General features: G+C 40.6%; 1 protein-coding gene across 2 annotated transcripts in view; it reads right to left on the reverse strand.

Annotated features, from left to right (window-relative positions):
• Nucleotides 1–12,315, reverse strand: part of ROCK1 (Rho associated coiled-coil containing protein kinase 1) — a 98,110-nt gene that overhangs the window by 26,129 nt on the left and 59,666 nt on the right. For both annotated transcript variants that reach the window (XM_020794534.3, XM_020794533.3), the window contains exons 17-24: nucleotides 11,550–11,656; nucleotides 9,405–9,555; nucleotides 8,531–8,691; nucleotides 7,293–7,477; nucleotides 4,212–4,281; nucleotides 1,723–1,817; nucleotides 319–484; nucleotides 103–196 (exon numbers count right to left, since the gene is read on the reverse strand). In XM_020794534.3, coding sequence (XP_020650193.1) covers nucleotides 103–196; nucleotides 319–484; nucleotides 1,723–1,817; nucleotides 4,212–4,281; nucleotides 7,293–7,477; nucleotides 8,531–8,691; nucleotides 9,405–9,555; nucleotides 11,550–11,656 — 1,029 coding nt within the window. The remainder of the gene's footprint in view (nucleotides 1–102; nucleotides 197–318; nucleotides 485–1,722; nucleotides 1,818–4,211; nucleotides 4,282–7,292; nucleotides 7,478–8,530; nucleotides 8,692–9,404; nucleotides 9,556–11,549; nucleotides 11,657–12,315) is intronic.

A 12,315-nucleotide genomic window follows, 5' to 3' on the forward strand; every position in this document is an offset into this window, starting at 1 on the left:
AATATCCAAGCACACTAACAAATTATGGTTCTTAATATAGAAAAGATTTTAAATACATTGATAATCTTTCATAAAACCATTAATGTTCAAAATAAAGCATACCTTCTTCAAGTTTCTTAATCTTTTCATTTAGCTCCGAATTTTCTTTTGTAAGAAATGCCACATTTTTGGTTAATGTATTATTTGTTTCTTCAAGCTACATTTAAAAAAAGTGTTAAATCAGTCTCATGAATAAGGAATTTTGAACATATAAGACTAGTAGATATTGCTCTTTACAAAATAAAATTATTTTAATTTGTTCATTACAAAATAACTTACCCGACTTAAAATACTGTCCTTATCAGTGATTTCTTGTCTATTTCGTGATGCTGCTTTTTTGCTCTCTTGAGTTAGTTCGAAATATTGCTCCTCAAGAAGAGCTCTGGCCAGCTGCTCAGATTCTGCTTTTGTTTCAGCCAGGTCTAATTGTGCAGCAAGAGTTTCTCTGCAATACAAAATATATTTTCTGGTCCTGTATGTACAGCGTTCAGAGTGCTAGAATAGGACAGGGTAGGCCTGAGTTCAATCTCTCACTCACCTTTGAAGCTCACTGTATGACTGATAATATTTCCATGAAATAATGAGCCAAAACACCAGAGAATCTTGGCTTATAGTTTTAAAGCAAGATTGCAACTGCATATTGCTCGACTGTTCCTGCTTGGCTTCTGCTTCCAAAAGGAATGACTTCAGTAATCAAAAATCCACCAGGAAGAAAAGACACATCATTACATCTAAATCTATCACCTAGACTGTCACTCACAAACAAGCCAGAAGTTGTATTCCAACCTCAATGTCTAGCTTCACACATTGGTTTCTCTGAGGAGTGATAAACGAGGCATTCCTATTTGGATTTAACATTAAGCTTTCTTTTCTTGGTTAGTTCCTGGTTAATGAAGCCACAACTTTTGGTAGGTGGAGCCAAGGGGAGTAACTGGGCAGTATGCACTAGCACACTTGATCACAAAGTCAGAATTCATTGGTCGAGGCTCTGTTCGCAAGTCAATGCCATTTTTTGCCAACAGAGCCGTTTGTAAATGGCTCCCTGCAAAAAGGCAGGGAGAAAGGGCTGGAAATTCAAATTTCCCGTCCTTTCTCCCTGGCTTTTTGCCTTTGGAGCTCTCAAATGGCTTTCTCCAATGTCGTGTGTACACACACACACACACACACACACACACACACACACACACACACACACACACACGATTTCTACCCCATGGGGGAGTGGCTCGGAATCAATCCCCAGCAGATACGGGGGCCCTACTGTATTAAATTAGCTAGACTGTTAATGCACCAATTATATAAAAATTGTTCTGTAAGCAGCTACAAAAATTCATGTGGTTCTTCCCTTTCAGATTGAAAATAAGAAGACTTGTGGTGGTAGTAGAGACAATTAATACCATGGATGGGATTTTTCTTTCTTCTCATTAAACATAAGCCATCTAATTTAAGCTTAAACTAGAGTTTAATATAAATTTAACCAATAAACATCTACCTCCTTCAACTTAACTGAATTAGATTTTTCAGCTTATTAACAGTTGATTAAACTGCTAACCATTTTCAAATAACTTTCCCATATCTGGCACAAAGCCAACATTAGGTTGTTTTGAAACCCTTCTCAGTGAAATCAATAGGGCTTAGAACGGCTTAACAGAGTTATTTATTATAGCTATAAAACTGACTTACTTTTCATTTTGTAATTCCTGTATTTTTTTCTGAGTTTCTTTATTCTTCTCCTCAAGTTCTTCTTTAAGTTCTTTAACCTGAGTTTTGTACAATGTCTGCAAGTTAAAAACACACAGATATTTTACACATTCTTTTTATAGCATATATGTATGGATACATAATGAAAATACTAACATGGTATCTTCTACACATGGTACATTCTATATTTACTTATTTATTTAAAATGTTTATATAACAATTGGTGAAAGTGTGAGTGTGAGCATTATAATATGTATGTATTTATTTACTGCACTTCTATGCTGCCTCTCTCCTGGCAATGAGATTCAAGGCAGCTTACAGATTATTAAGAGACACAAGAATTAAAACAAAAAGCATCTAAAAATATTAAACCATCATATAGAAACAAATTAAGAACTAAAAAAGCAGTAAAAGTTTCCTGAACTGCAACCCTCATGAGCACTGTATCTTAAGTAAATGCCAATTTTTTACCAGCCATGCATATATTCATGCAGGTAACTGGTCTGCCCACAGCAGAAACAAAGGGGAGTGGGGTGGAGAGGGGTCAGAAGGGCCATGGCCACTTACGGGTACCAGTAGAAACTATCAGAGTAAACACTGTGCTATTGTGGGTCTATACTTGATGGACATAAAAGAGCCTTATCAAAGGAAAAAGCCAGTGTGAGCAATGCATTCTCCTAAAATGGAACCCTAATGAGCTTGTCACAGGAAAAAATCAAATAAGCTGATCTGTGAAGAATTGCATATCCTCACTGCATAATAGAGGACTGGGATCCATAACCTGCATATCTGGAGAAGTGCTAGCAACTTGTTTTAATGGTTTGGAAGCATCAAACCCTTAATTGTACATAATATGTGTGCTACTACATCTACAAGGAAGACCCCTGGGGAGGGGATTTTTGTTTCAGCTAAGAGTATCTGAAGGAGAGGGAGAGATGCCTGAACACCCCAAGCTCCCCTACTATCCATTTTACTGGGAGAAAGTGATAGGAAGATTGTGGGGAAGGCAGGAGAGACTACCTTGACACAAAGCCAATGCTGAGACCGAAAGAGACAAAGTGAGTGCCAATGCCTAGAGAAGCTTGGTAGAGAAAGTCAAAGGAACCAGAAGAGGTGAGGGCCCCTAAAAGGATGATCTATCCATACTTGCCTGCATGGCAAGCATACTGAACCTCACTGCTAGATGTGGCCAAGCAGCAAGGAGATCCTGAGTCAGGGGCCTCTAAAACTGTATCATCCAAGAGCTGAGTGATGGGAACGGGACAGAATCAATCTTTCCCAGTGAAAGGAACCTGGGAATGGGTGACTGAGGACTCTCCTCATGAACCAGTGAACTTAACTACAGCTGGGGACTTGGACTCAATTGTACCTCTTTTATCTTGGAAAATCTAATTATACAATACCACACAGCACGCGCGCACACACACACACACACACGCACACAAAAACGAAGAATCTGTCTAGTGTTAACCAATAGAAACTGGAAAAGTTAACTGTCAGACAGATAAATAAAGCGAGTGACGGTTGTAGACTGTTAGTTATCTGTTAGAGAGGATGTCTAAATAGTTTGGAAGTTAAGTTAGTCATAGATGTATATAAGAAAAAGTAACTAAGGCAATATTTTGTAATGCAATTGGGACCAGCACACCCGTAAGCACAATAGTCCAGTCCACAAGGAGTACACTATCAATGAAGAGAAGACTGGCCAGTCATCAATCTCAGCAGCCAAATGAACCTACTGATATAGGATTCTCAGTGAACAATACAAGATATCCAAATTTGCTCAATAAACAGTGGAATACAGGGAGCTTTTCATGCCTTAGCTGGTAAGGTGCTCCTAACGTATCCTCCTAGAAAAATCAAGACAGATTTGCTGAGGTACCTCCTGGCCTCAGGGAAAAGCCTAGTGTTCTGAAGGCTTCTCAAGACCTGGTTCTGCATACAACAAATACACACTGCGGGAAATACAGTTAAAAATGCAACACCTGAGCTAAACCTAACAAGGTAACTATCCTGAGAAGGGCATTTTGTGAACAGCTGGCCAGGTCTGCCACAGTGCTTCCACAGCTGCAGCACTATCTTAAAATTTAAAGAGACATGGAAATGGACTTGATGCTTTTTTGTCTAGTTTAACAGGGTAAACATACGTCTAGGCAACTGCAGGGTGAAAGCCAACTTTACTAGTGGAATCAGATGACTTGGGCTGCTTAGGACTTCAGTTTTTTTTTCAGGCAATGCACATGGTCACCAAACTATAAGGATTCTAGAACCAGATTATTGCTGGAGCTTTCTCCCCCAACTATGTGTTGGTCCTGTACTCCCCATCCTCAGTTCATATTTTACGTCAACATAAAATGCAAACAGTACAAGAAACAAAAATAGAAAACTACTATTATTAGGTTTATACAGGCTTGCATCGTAACATCACAATTTTAAAAATCTCTTTGTATAATATAGAAAAGGAAACTTACAGAAAAATACTGCTCAGCTTCTAGTTGATCTTGTAGTTCACGCATCTGGCCTTCATTTCCTCTATATTGCCTTTGAAAGATGATAATGTGTAAATGCATTCCATATTTTACTAGAAAAATCTTGTCAGGATATTGGTTAGTCAATTTCAACCTATATAACCCCCATCTCGCCCTTAAACAACTTAAATTTTTTAAAAAACATTCTTGTAGAACCAGATCTATAGCTTCATTCTGATTCCCTGGGAGCTTGTGACCAGGAACATTTTAGAACAAGCAAATTACTTTAACAATGAACTAGAACAGGCTTGTCCAACCCGCGGCCCAAGGGCCGCATGCGGCCCAGGTCAGCTCATAATGCTGCCCAGTGCAATTTTTTATTTTTAAAGAAATTCCAAAGTTTCAAGTTACACTGCCGGTGCTTGTGGCTGGAATGTGGCCGAGCCATGTCACAAAAGTAGAGGGGGAGAGAGGGAAGGAAGGAAGGAGGGGGAGGGGAGGGGACAGGGGGGCTGTGTGACTGCATTGTGCCGTCCCCGTCAATAAGTGGACCCCCTCCTGGCCCCATAAAGCCGCCGGAGTTGAAGCTGGCAGCCTCTGCTGTCTTGAGATCGCAGCTGTCGGTAAGTGCGCTTGAAGCGGGGCTGCGGAGGACGGCTAGGGCTGCCCCCCCATGCGGCCCAAACCAAATGTATGTGTGGCCCAAACCAAATTTTCATCTGCTAATGTGGCCCAGGGAAGGTGAAAGGTGGGACACCCCTGAACTAGAAGACATTGTTTCTTTACAAATTATTCCTTAAAGCCTTACCCAGTGTTGTTGTCGTGCAGACATAAATGGACTGAGAGAAGAGCAGAGTATGGATGATTAACACAGGGAGAAGAACTGAAACTATTCGCTTGTAGGGTCACAAAATGAGAAGGCTGATGGGCTAGGTCAGGGGTCTCAAACTCAATTTACCTGGGGGCCGCTGGAGGCAGAATCTGGGTGAGGCTGGGTCGCATGATATTTTCCGCCAAGCGGAGCAAGAGCCTGAGGAAGCCACCCAAGAGTTTCCTTAGCCCAGCTGGGCCTCCGAGGAGGAGGAGGGGCGCGTGAGCCCTCGTCGCAGGCCACAACCCCCTCCATTTCCTTCTTCACTACCACCACCAGCAGCAGCAGGATGAAGAAGCGGAGAAGGGAGGGAGCACCAGTGACCCCCTAGCCGGGGGGAGGAGGGCATGACATAAAATTAAATTTAAAAACCCTCACAGAATTCTCCTTGCTGAAAGAGAAAAGCCCCCACCAGTACCTGTGAAATTAAACAGAACGAGGCGGGGCCCTCACAGATGTGCAGGCACATGTATGCACACAAACACACGGATGTCCAGCAACCTTTCTCTGAGCCCCCCCCCCTCAAAAAAAGGCGCACTCAGCAGCAGAAGCTACCCCAACCATGATAGAGGAGCAAGCTTTGCAAGGTGAGCCCAGGCAGCCTCCCGAGCCAAAGTGGCTGAAGCAGGACGAAGAGGAGGAGGAGGAGGAAGCACCACTGGGCGCTGAGGCGGCCATTGGCCGGGCTGGTGCTGGGGGTGCCAAGAGAGAAAGGAAGCCACTTCCCTGGAAGAGGTGGCAGCAGCTGCTGCTGGTGGCTTGGAGGCGCTCTTCGAGGACGGGCCGGGAGCGAGCTCTGCTCTCAGGCATTGCTCAGCGGTGGCTCGGGCACTTGGGGAAAAGGGCTGGCAGCGCACCTCACTCGCCAGCTCTCCGCCAAGACAGCGCCTCTTGCACTCTCCATCCGGAACTGCAGCCTGCCAGCTGGCAGACAGGCGGGAGGGCTGGCAGGGTGCAGTCCTGGAAGGAGGGCGCAAGAGGCGCTGTCTTGGGAGAGAGCCAGTGAGTGAGGCAAGGCTTTTTTTGACTCTTGACAGCAGAGGACGCATGGGTGCTTCGGGGGGCAGGCAAGTCGGGGGCCACAAAGTATTGTCCGATGGGCCGCAAATGGCCCCCAGGCTGCATGTTTGAGACCCCTCGGCTAGGTGATCACCAGATAATTAGGATAGCAAATAGTCTTAGAGAAGTTAAAGAAGTCAGCCACACACAGAGAGAAGGATGTCTGCCAGCACTGCTCCTATGGGTGACTAGTAGAAGAGGATTTCCAGTAAGACTGGCCTGCCCCTAGGAGGACAGTGTTTTATTAACCTTACAAGCTCACAGATAGTTGACAGTACAATGGTTACATAATGCCATTATGACTGGCCCAAGGAAAGGCTTTTGAAGTTAGCTCCCTTATCACTATGAGAAAGAAGAAGAATGGGTAGCCACGCCTCCTCTCAGAAGCATGTGTGACACAGGTGTGAACACCAGGAGCATGTTCTCTACTGCTGTAGAATCAGCCAACAGCTTAGCAACTTTGGGAAGGGGCATTCTCCCACATTCGCTCTGGAACTTTCTGTGGAGCATAGTACACAGGTGCAAAACCCAATTGTGTGATTTACAGAGACCATGATGAAGAATTAATAGTATCACTCTATTCTGCTTTGGCCAGATTTCACCTAGCGCACTGTGTCCATTTCTGGGCAACACAGTTTAAAAGAAATATCAAGAAGCCAGAACATGTCCATAGGAGGATGACCAATATTGTAAGAGGTACGGAAATTAAGTCATCTGAGTAAAAATTGAGGGAATTTGGCATATTTAGCCCAGAGAAGAGAAGGCTGAGAAGCAATAGCTATTTTCAAACATATGAAGGACTATCTTATAGAAGATGGAGAGGACTTTTTTTTAACAACTCAAGAAGACAGGAAAAAAATAATGGATTCAAATTACAATGAAGGAGACAGCCTCAGAAGGTAAAGGGGCTGGATCACCTCTTATGAGGGAAACTTTAAAGTGTGCATTTCCTAGTTTGGTAGGAGCTGGTCTTGATGATCCTTGGAATACAGCTCTAAAATTCTATAATAAAGACTAATGGTACAATTAAATTATTAACAATTCTTATTGCTAACATAATCATCCAGAATAAAATATATGTCTGCTGGCACAAAGAAGAACATCCCTAAGTCAATTGCATATAATTCTCTTGATTTTAAATTCTGTTTACTTACTTGGCGAGTTGAGCCAACTCAAATTCTGCTAATCTCTTTGCTTCCAATAATGTGTTGATCTCCTGTTTTAGCTGCTTCTCGGAACCCTTTAAGCTATCCACTTCTATTGCATGCACCTTCAGTTCATTTTGTGCCATTGTTCTCTTATTTATTTCATGTTCCAGCTGAAGCGTTAAATTCTTAACCTAGCACAAACATTTTTATAAAGAAAACACTTCTCAGATATCCCAGATATGTAGTAATATTTTTATATAAGATAAATACCACCATTTGCACATTAAAATATAATAAATAATCAGGAAAAAATAATACCTAAGGTTCAACGACCTACTTATGTCACAAGAGATTTTTGACATTTTCTTCGTTATAACGCAAAACTCTGTTCACAATTTATTATGAGATATCAGGGATTCCTAGTTGAATTCTCCATCTAAAAATTACATTAAGCCTGCATAATATACACTTATGTATAAAGCCCTTCACAGTTTGGGACCACATTACTTGTTGGAACATCCTTTCCCAATGTCATCTGACTGACCCATCAGATTTTATTAGACCAGGCTTCTCCCTGTAACCCGAGAGAGGCCCAAAAGTAATCTATTAGAGGTAGGGCCTTCTCAACGTGGTACTTATGTTATAGAATCAACTCCCATAGCTATGCCTGGTCCCCTCCCTGTACTCATTTAGGAGGCAGTTAAAAACACTGCTATTCAGGGAGATCTTTCACATTAACCCATTGAATGCCTCGCCTCTGGTCTTGCCTCAGTCCAAAAATTGGGTGTGCCATTGTTTAGGTTTTTAGACTATTTTTTTGCTATTTATGCTGTATTTAGTTCTGTGTAGTTTAACTGTCTGTAAACCTCCCAGAATATAATTTTTCTGATCTGAAGCTCTAATTTCTCATATTCCCTTTCACTCAAAAGCAGTAGAAAGATCCAAGACATTTGGTAACAGCCCTTACACATTTGTCTATGGCTACTGAATTCTGAAAACACTGTATGCAACAAAGCTTCCCACTGCTGTATATGTACTATTAAAATTCAAGTTGCACGGATCAGGAAAATGTGTTAAATTACCACTTCTCTCTTTCACAAAAAAAGTTCTGAACAGTATAATTTGCATTTGCAGAACATTCACAAATTTTTACTTTCAAGTAACACAAAAGGAGGCCATTTTTTATGTGTCTTACAAGTATATTCACTTTGGCAGAAGAGGTAATTGACAATGTACTTATTTACCTCATCTTCTAGTCTCTCTTTCTGCTCACTAAGGTGTTCTACCTTCTGCTGGGACTGTTTCAAGTCGAAGTCTAACATGGAACATTGTTTTTCAATCTGGACTATTCGATTCTCTGCTTTCTCTCTTGCTGCTCGTTCATCCTTCACCTTTTTTTCAATTTCTAAGGAAACAAAACACATCTTAGGAAACATCCAAATAAAGAATTTTAATGTATACAAACATATACTGTATATTTATTTGTCAGAAGCTCCATGTTTTCAGTAGTACTTAAATAAATAACCTACTCTACAGACTTTGTCTAAGTAACTAGAATAACCCAATGAGGAAAAATTAGGTGGTATCAGCAGCAATAGTAGGCTCTTAAAACTGCCTATATTTCACAAGTATATGTTTCTTAAAAATACTCAGAGGTTCCTATGTGAAAACATGATGCAAATGAAGATAATGCAGAAATAAATGCTAAACCCCTTTTAGAACCTTTAACTTGGTGGCTGTCACCACTTCTCACAGCAATTAATTCATTTGGAGAGTTTCAGGATTGTCATTTTCCATCTTTTCTACTCAAAGACTTTTGTACTCAAAGAGTCATGCAAGGCAAAAAGATTGTATCACAACAGTGATGGATAAACATTTGTCCATTTAAATAATGAACATTACACTATGGCTGCTCCCATCATAAGTAGACTTGTTTTATGACACAAACTGGACAGCATATTTATGTGAAGAGTTAAGACACACAGCCTTAAGATGTGCCTGTGCCCTAGTGACTTTAAACAGTATTTGAGATTCATACTTAACTTATTTCTGTCCTAAGGAAAACATACATACCAAACTAGTATTTTAGCCTTGAACATAACTAGCTTTAAAACTTACCACACATAGCAACTGATTTGGCCTCTTCTATTGATTGATGCTTGTCAGTTAACCGGGCTTTATTTATGTTATGTTCATTTACTTCTTGCTCTAAACGCTGTTGCAACATTTTAAGCTTGTGGTTTAGATCTATTTCCAAATTATTCTTCTCCTGCAAAGTATTTTTACAAACTGAAGTTACATTAAGAACACCATATCATACTAAATCTGATAAATATTCACATTTCATTATATTCTCCAATGGCTTTTTGGTTTTCTCGTTATTCTTTATTTAGTGTGTATCCACTGGCTCAATATAAAGTTCACCACTATAATGCACTATTACATTAGCTGAAATCCTGTTCAAGTAAGCTACAACTTGTAATGCTTATGACATCATCAGCCGGAATAGTTTTCCAGAAATTAAGCATTTCCTACTTGTGCCATGAGGCACCCACAACTCCCATGTAATCACTTTCATCACTGAGAACCTTGGGACCAAGGTTCCCTCTAAGCTGGACATGTGCGATTCCACCTCCCTCCATGCAGCTCTCTTCCTCCTCTGCACAGCGATTGTATTTAACTCCTTTGGTTCCGGTAATGATGGAACCCTGCACGCGGGGTGTGCGTGTGTGTGGAATCGCATAGGCACGCAGGGGGGAAGCTACAACAGAGAGAGGCAGTGTCCTGCCCAGCAGGGCTGAAAATTAGAGGGTACAGTACATTGCTTAGGACCCATGGGATGGTAAGAGGACATCTTTAGTTGGAGAAAATACTGCTGGTAGGAAGATGGGAATTTTATTCAATCAGGTTTGGCAGAATTCCATAGACAGATATTTCTTATCTGTATTAATTTAATGAACACATTGAACTATTGTAACAAAATGCTTTTCCATAGAACTCCACCTCCAGGCATTTTCCTTTCTATATCCAACAGGACAAGCTTCAGGGACTATCAGAAGATTTTCCTAAATGTAACACCATTTTCATAAGCAGTACATCTCTGTATACCAGATACTAAGAACAAATGAATCCTCCAAATATACTTGTAATCCACTGACTGCCAGGCATACAGTTTTTATAGGATTTCACATAGTCCTAACAATGACCTCTAAAATTCCACCATAGCAACCACCTTCATCTCAGCCTTCTGTAGACAAACCAGAGTTGGATATGAAACATGGCACGGGTCCTCTGAAAACTAATTAAAACTAGGTCACTTTGTCCGCACATGTAATAGCAGCCCAGCCAACTCAGTACCTCATAAATCACCAGTAACTCAGTTCTATGTATTCTCCATCTGGAAAAACCTGAAAAAAGGCTGCTATAAGTCAGAATTGACATTTTTGTTGTTGCTGCTGTGGTTGCTGTTGCTGTTGAGCTTTTCTGATGTACACTCATGCACTCTCTTTATTTTGCACATGCAAACTCCAAAGGTCTCTTTAGTGCACATACCAACTCTATCGGATGCACCTGCCTACATTTTTTTATTCTCCAGTGCATGTGTGCCCACCCAACCCTTTTCTCTCACATGCCCAATCCCAATCTCTCCTATGTGTTTGCTTGCACTCCTCTTGCTGTCCTTGCTCTTCTCCCTCATTAGTTCCCATCTCTTTAAATGCTTCCTCCACAAAGACAGCGGGACACAGCAATGCAAAATGAACTCCTATGAACTTTCCTCCTCTTTCATTGCAGTGGTCTCTTCCCCACCATCAATAACAAGTTCCATTGAAAAAGTAGTAAATTATAACCAATGTCATTATAAGCAGAAAAGTAACTTTACTGCAGGTTATTACTCACTCCCAAAGCAACTTACAAAAGGAGTCATTTCCTAGCTCTGAGTTAAATACACACACTTCCATCTAGTACATATAATCTACAAATATTTATGATGAAAGATTCTTTAAACTACATATAAACAGAACTTCAATTTTCTCTGCACCAGTTTTCTAGTATCACCTAGTCTCCCATGGGGGGAGGACTAAAGTTTACTTTTATCAGATTCATAAGTGCAAATTTTATAAAATTCTCCTATTACTCCAAGACTCTCCTGTGTGCATTATGCAAATACCCTTCTACTCAAAATACACCCATCATATTCTAAGATGCAGAGATTTAGACACAACATACATAATTATTTACACCTCATTACTTTAGCTACCTTACCTTTTCAGATCGATTAAGCATGTCCTGGGCCTGTTTTCTTTCCTCTTCTGCTCTTTCAAGATTGTTTTTAATACCTTTAATTTCTTCTTGTAGAGATGTTATCCGAGCTATGTTCAAAACCAAGTACTTGTTATTTGCTACAGTACTTGTACACAAAGTCACAAGTATGACTTACCTACACATAAATCCCACTATGCATCAGAAATCATTCATTAATTTTAGAAAGAAGCATTATTTAAGATATTAGTGCTGTCCACTATTGTTTGGTATATGAAGAAGACTAAATTGACATATGTATACTGAAATTAAATAAAAAATGAAGCTATTATATGATATCTATTTTTATGCAAGAAAGTTCGAATGATCTGGCAATTAAGGTCACACATGAAGATTATATACAACCCAGTTGCTGGTGGCTGAAAGCCATTATCAAAAAGTTATGCCATGCAAGTCTGATGACATCATCAGCCATGGCTATATTTTGGTAACAGGAAGTCCAATAGTGCACAGGTTCCTGGACTCTCTTAAATCCTTTTGGTACTAGGAAAGCCTGTGGGGACAGAGGGATGGGGATTAAGACATCTGAAAAATGCCACCACTGATCCCAATGGTGGTGGCAAAGATTTTTGGACATTTAAGACTCCCTTCCTTTCGCACAAAGGCTTCCCTAGGACCAAAGAGATCCCAAGGGAGCCTAGGAACTGGAGGAGGAGACTTTTTATGCCCAAAATACAGACACAATTGTAAATGTCATCAAACCGATGCA

Source organism: Pogona vitticeps, chromosome 4 (assembly GCF_051106095.1).
Source record: "Pogona vitticeps strain Pit_001003342236 chromosome 4, PviZW2.1, whole genome shotgun sequence".
NCBI lineage: Eukaryota > Metazoa > Chordata > Lepidosauria > Squamata > Agamidae > Pogona > Pogona vitticeps.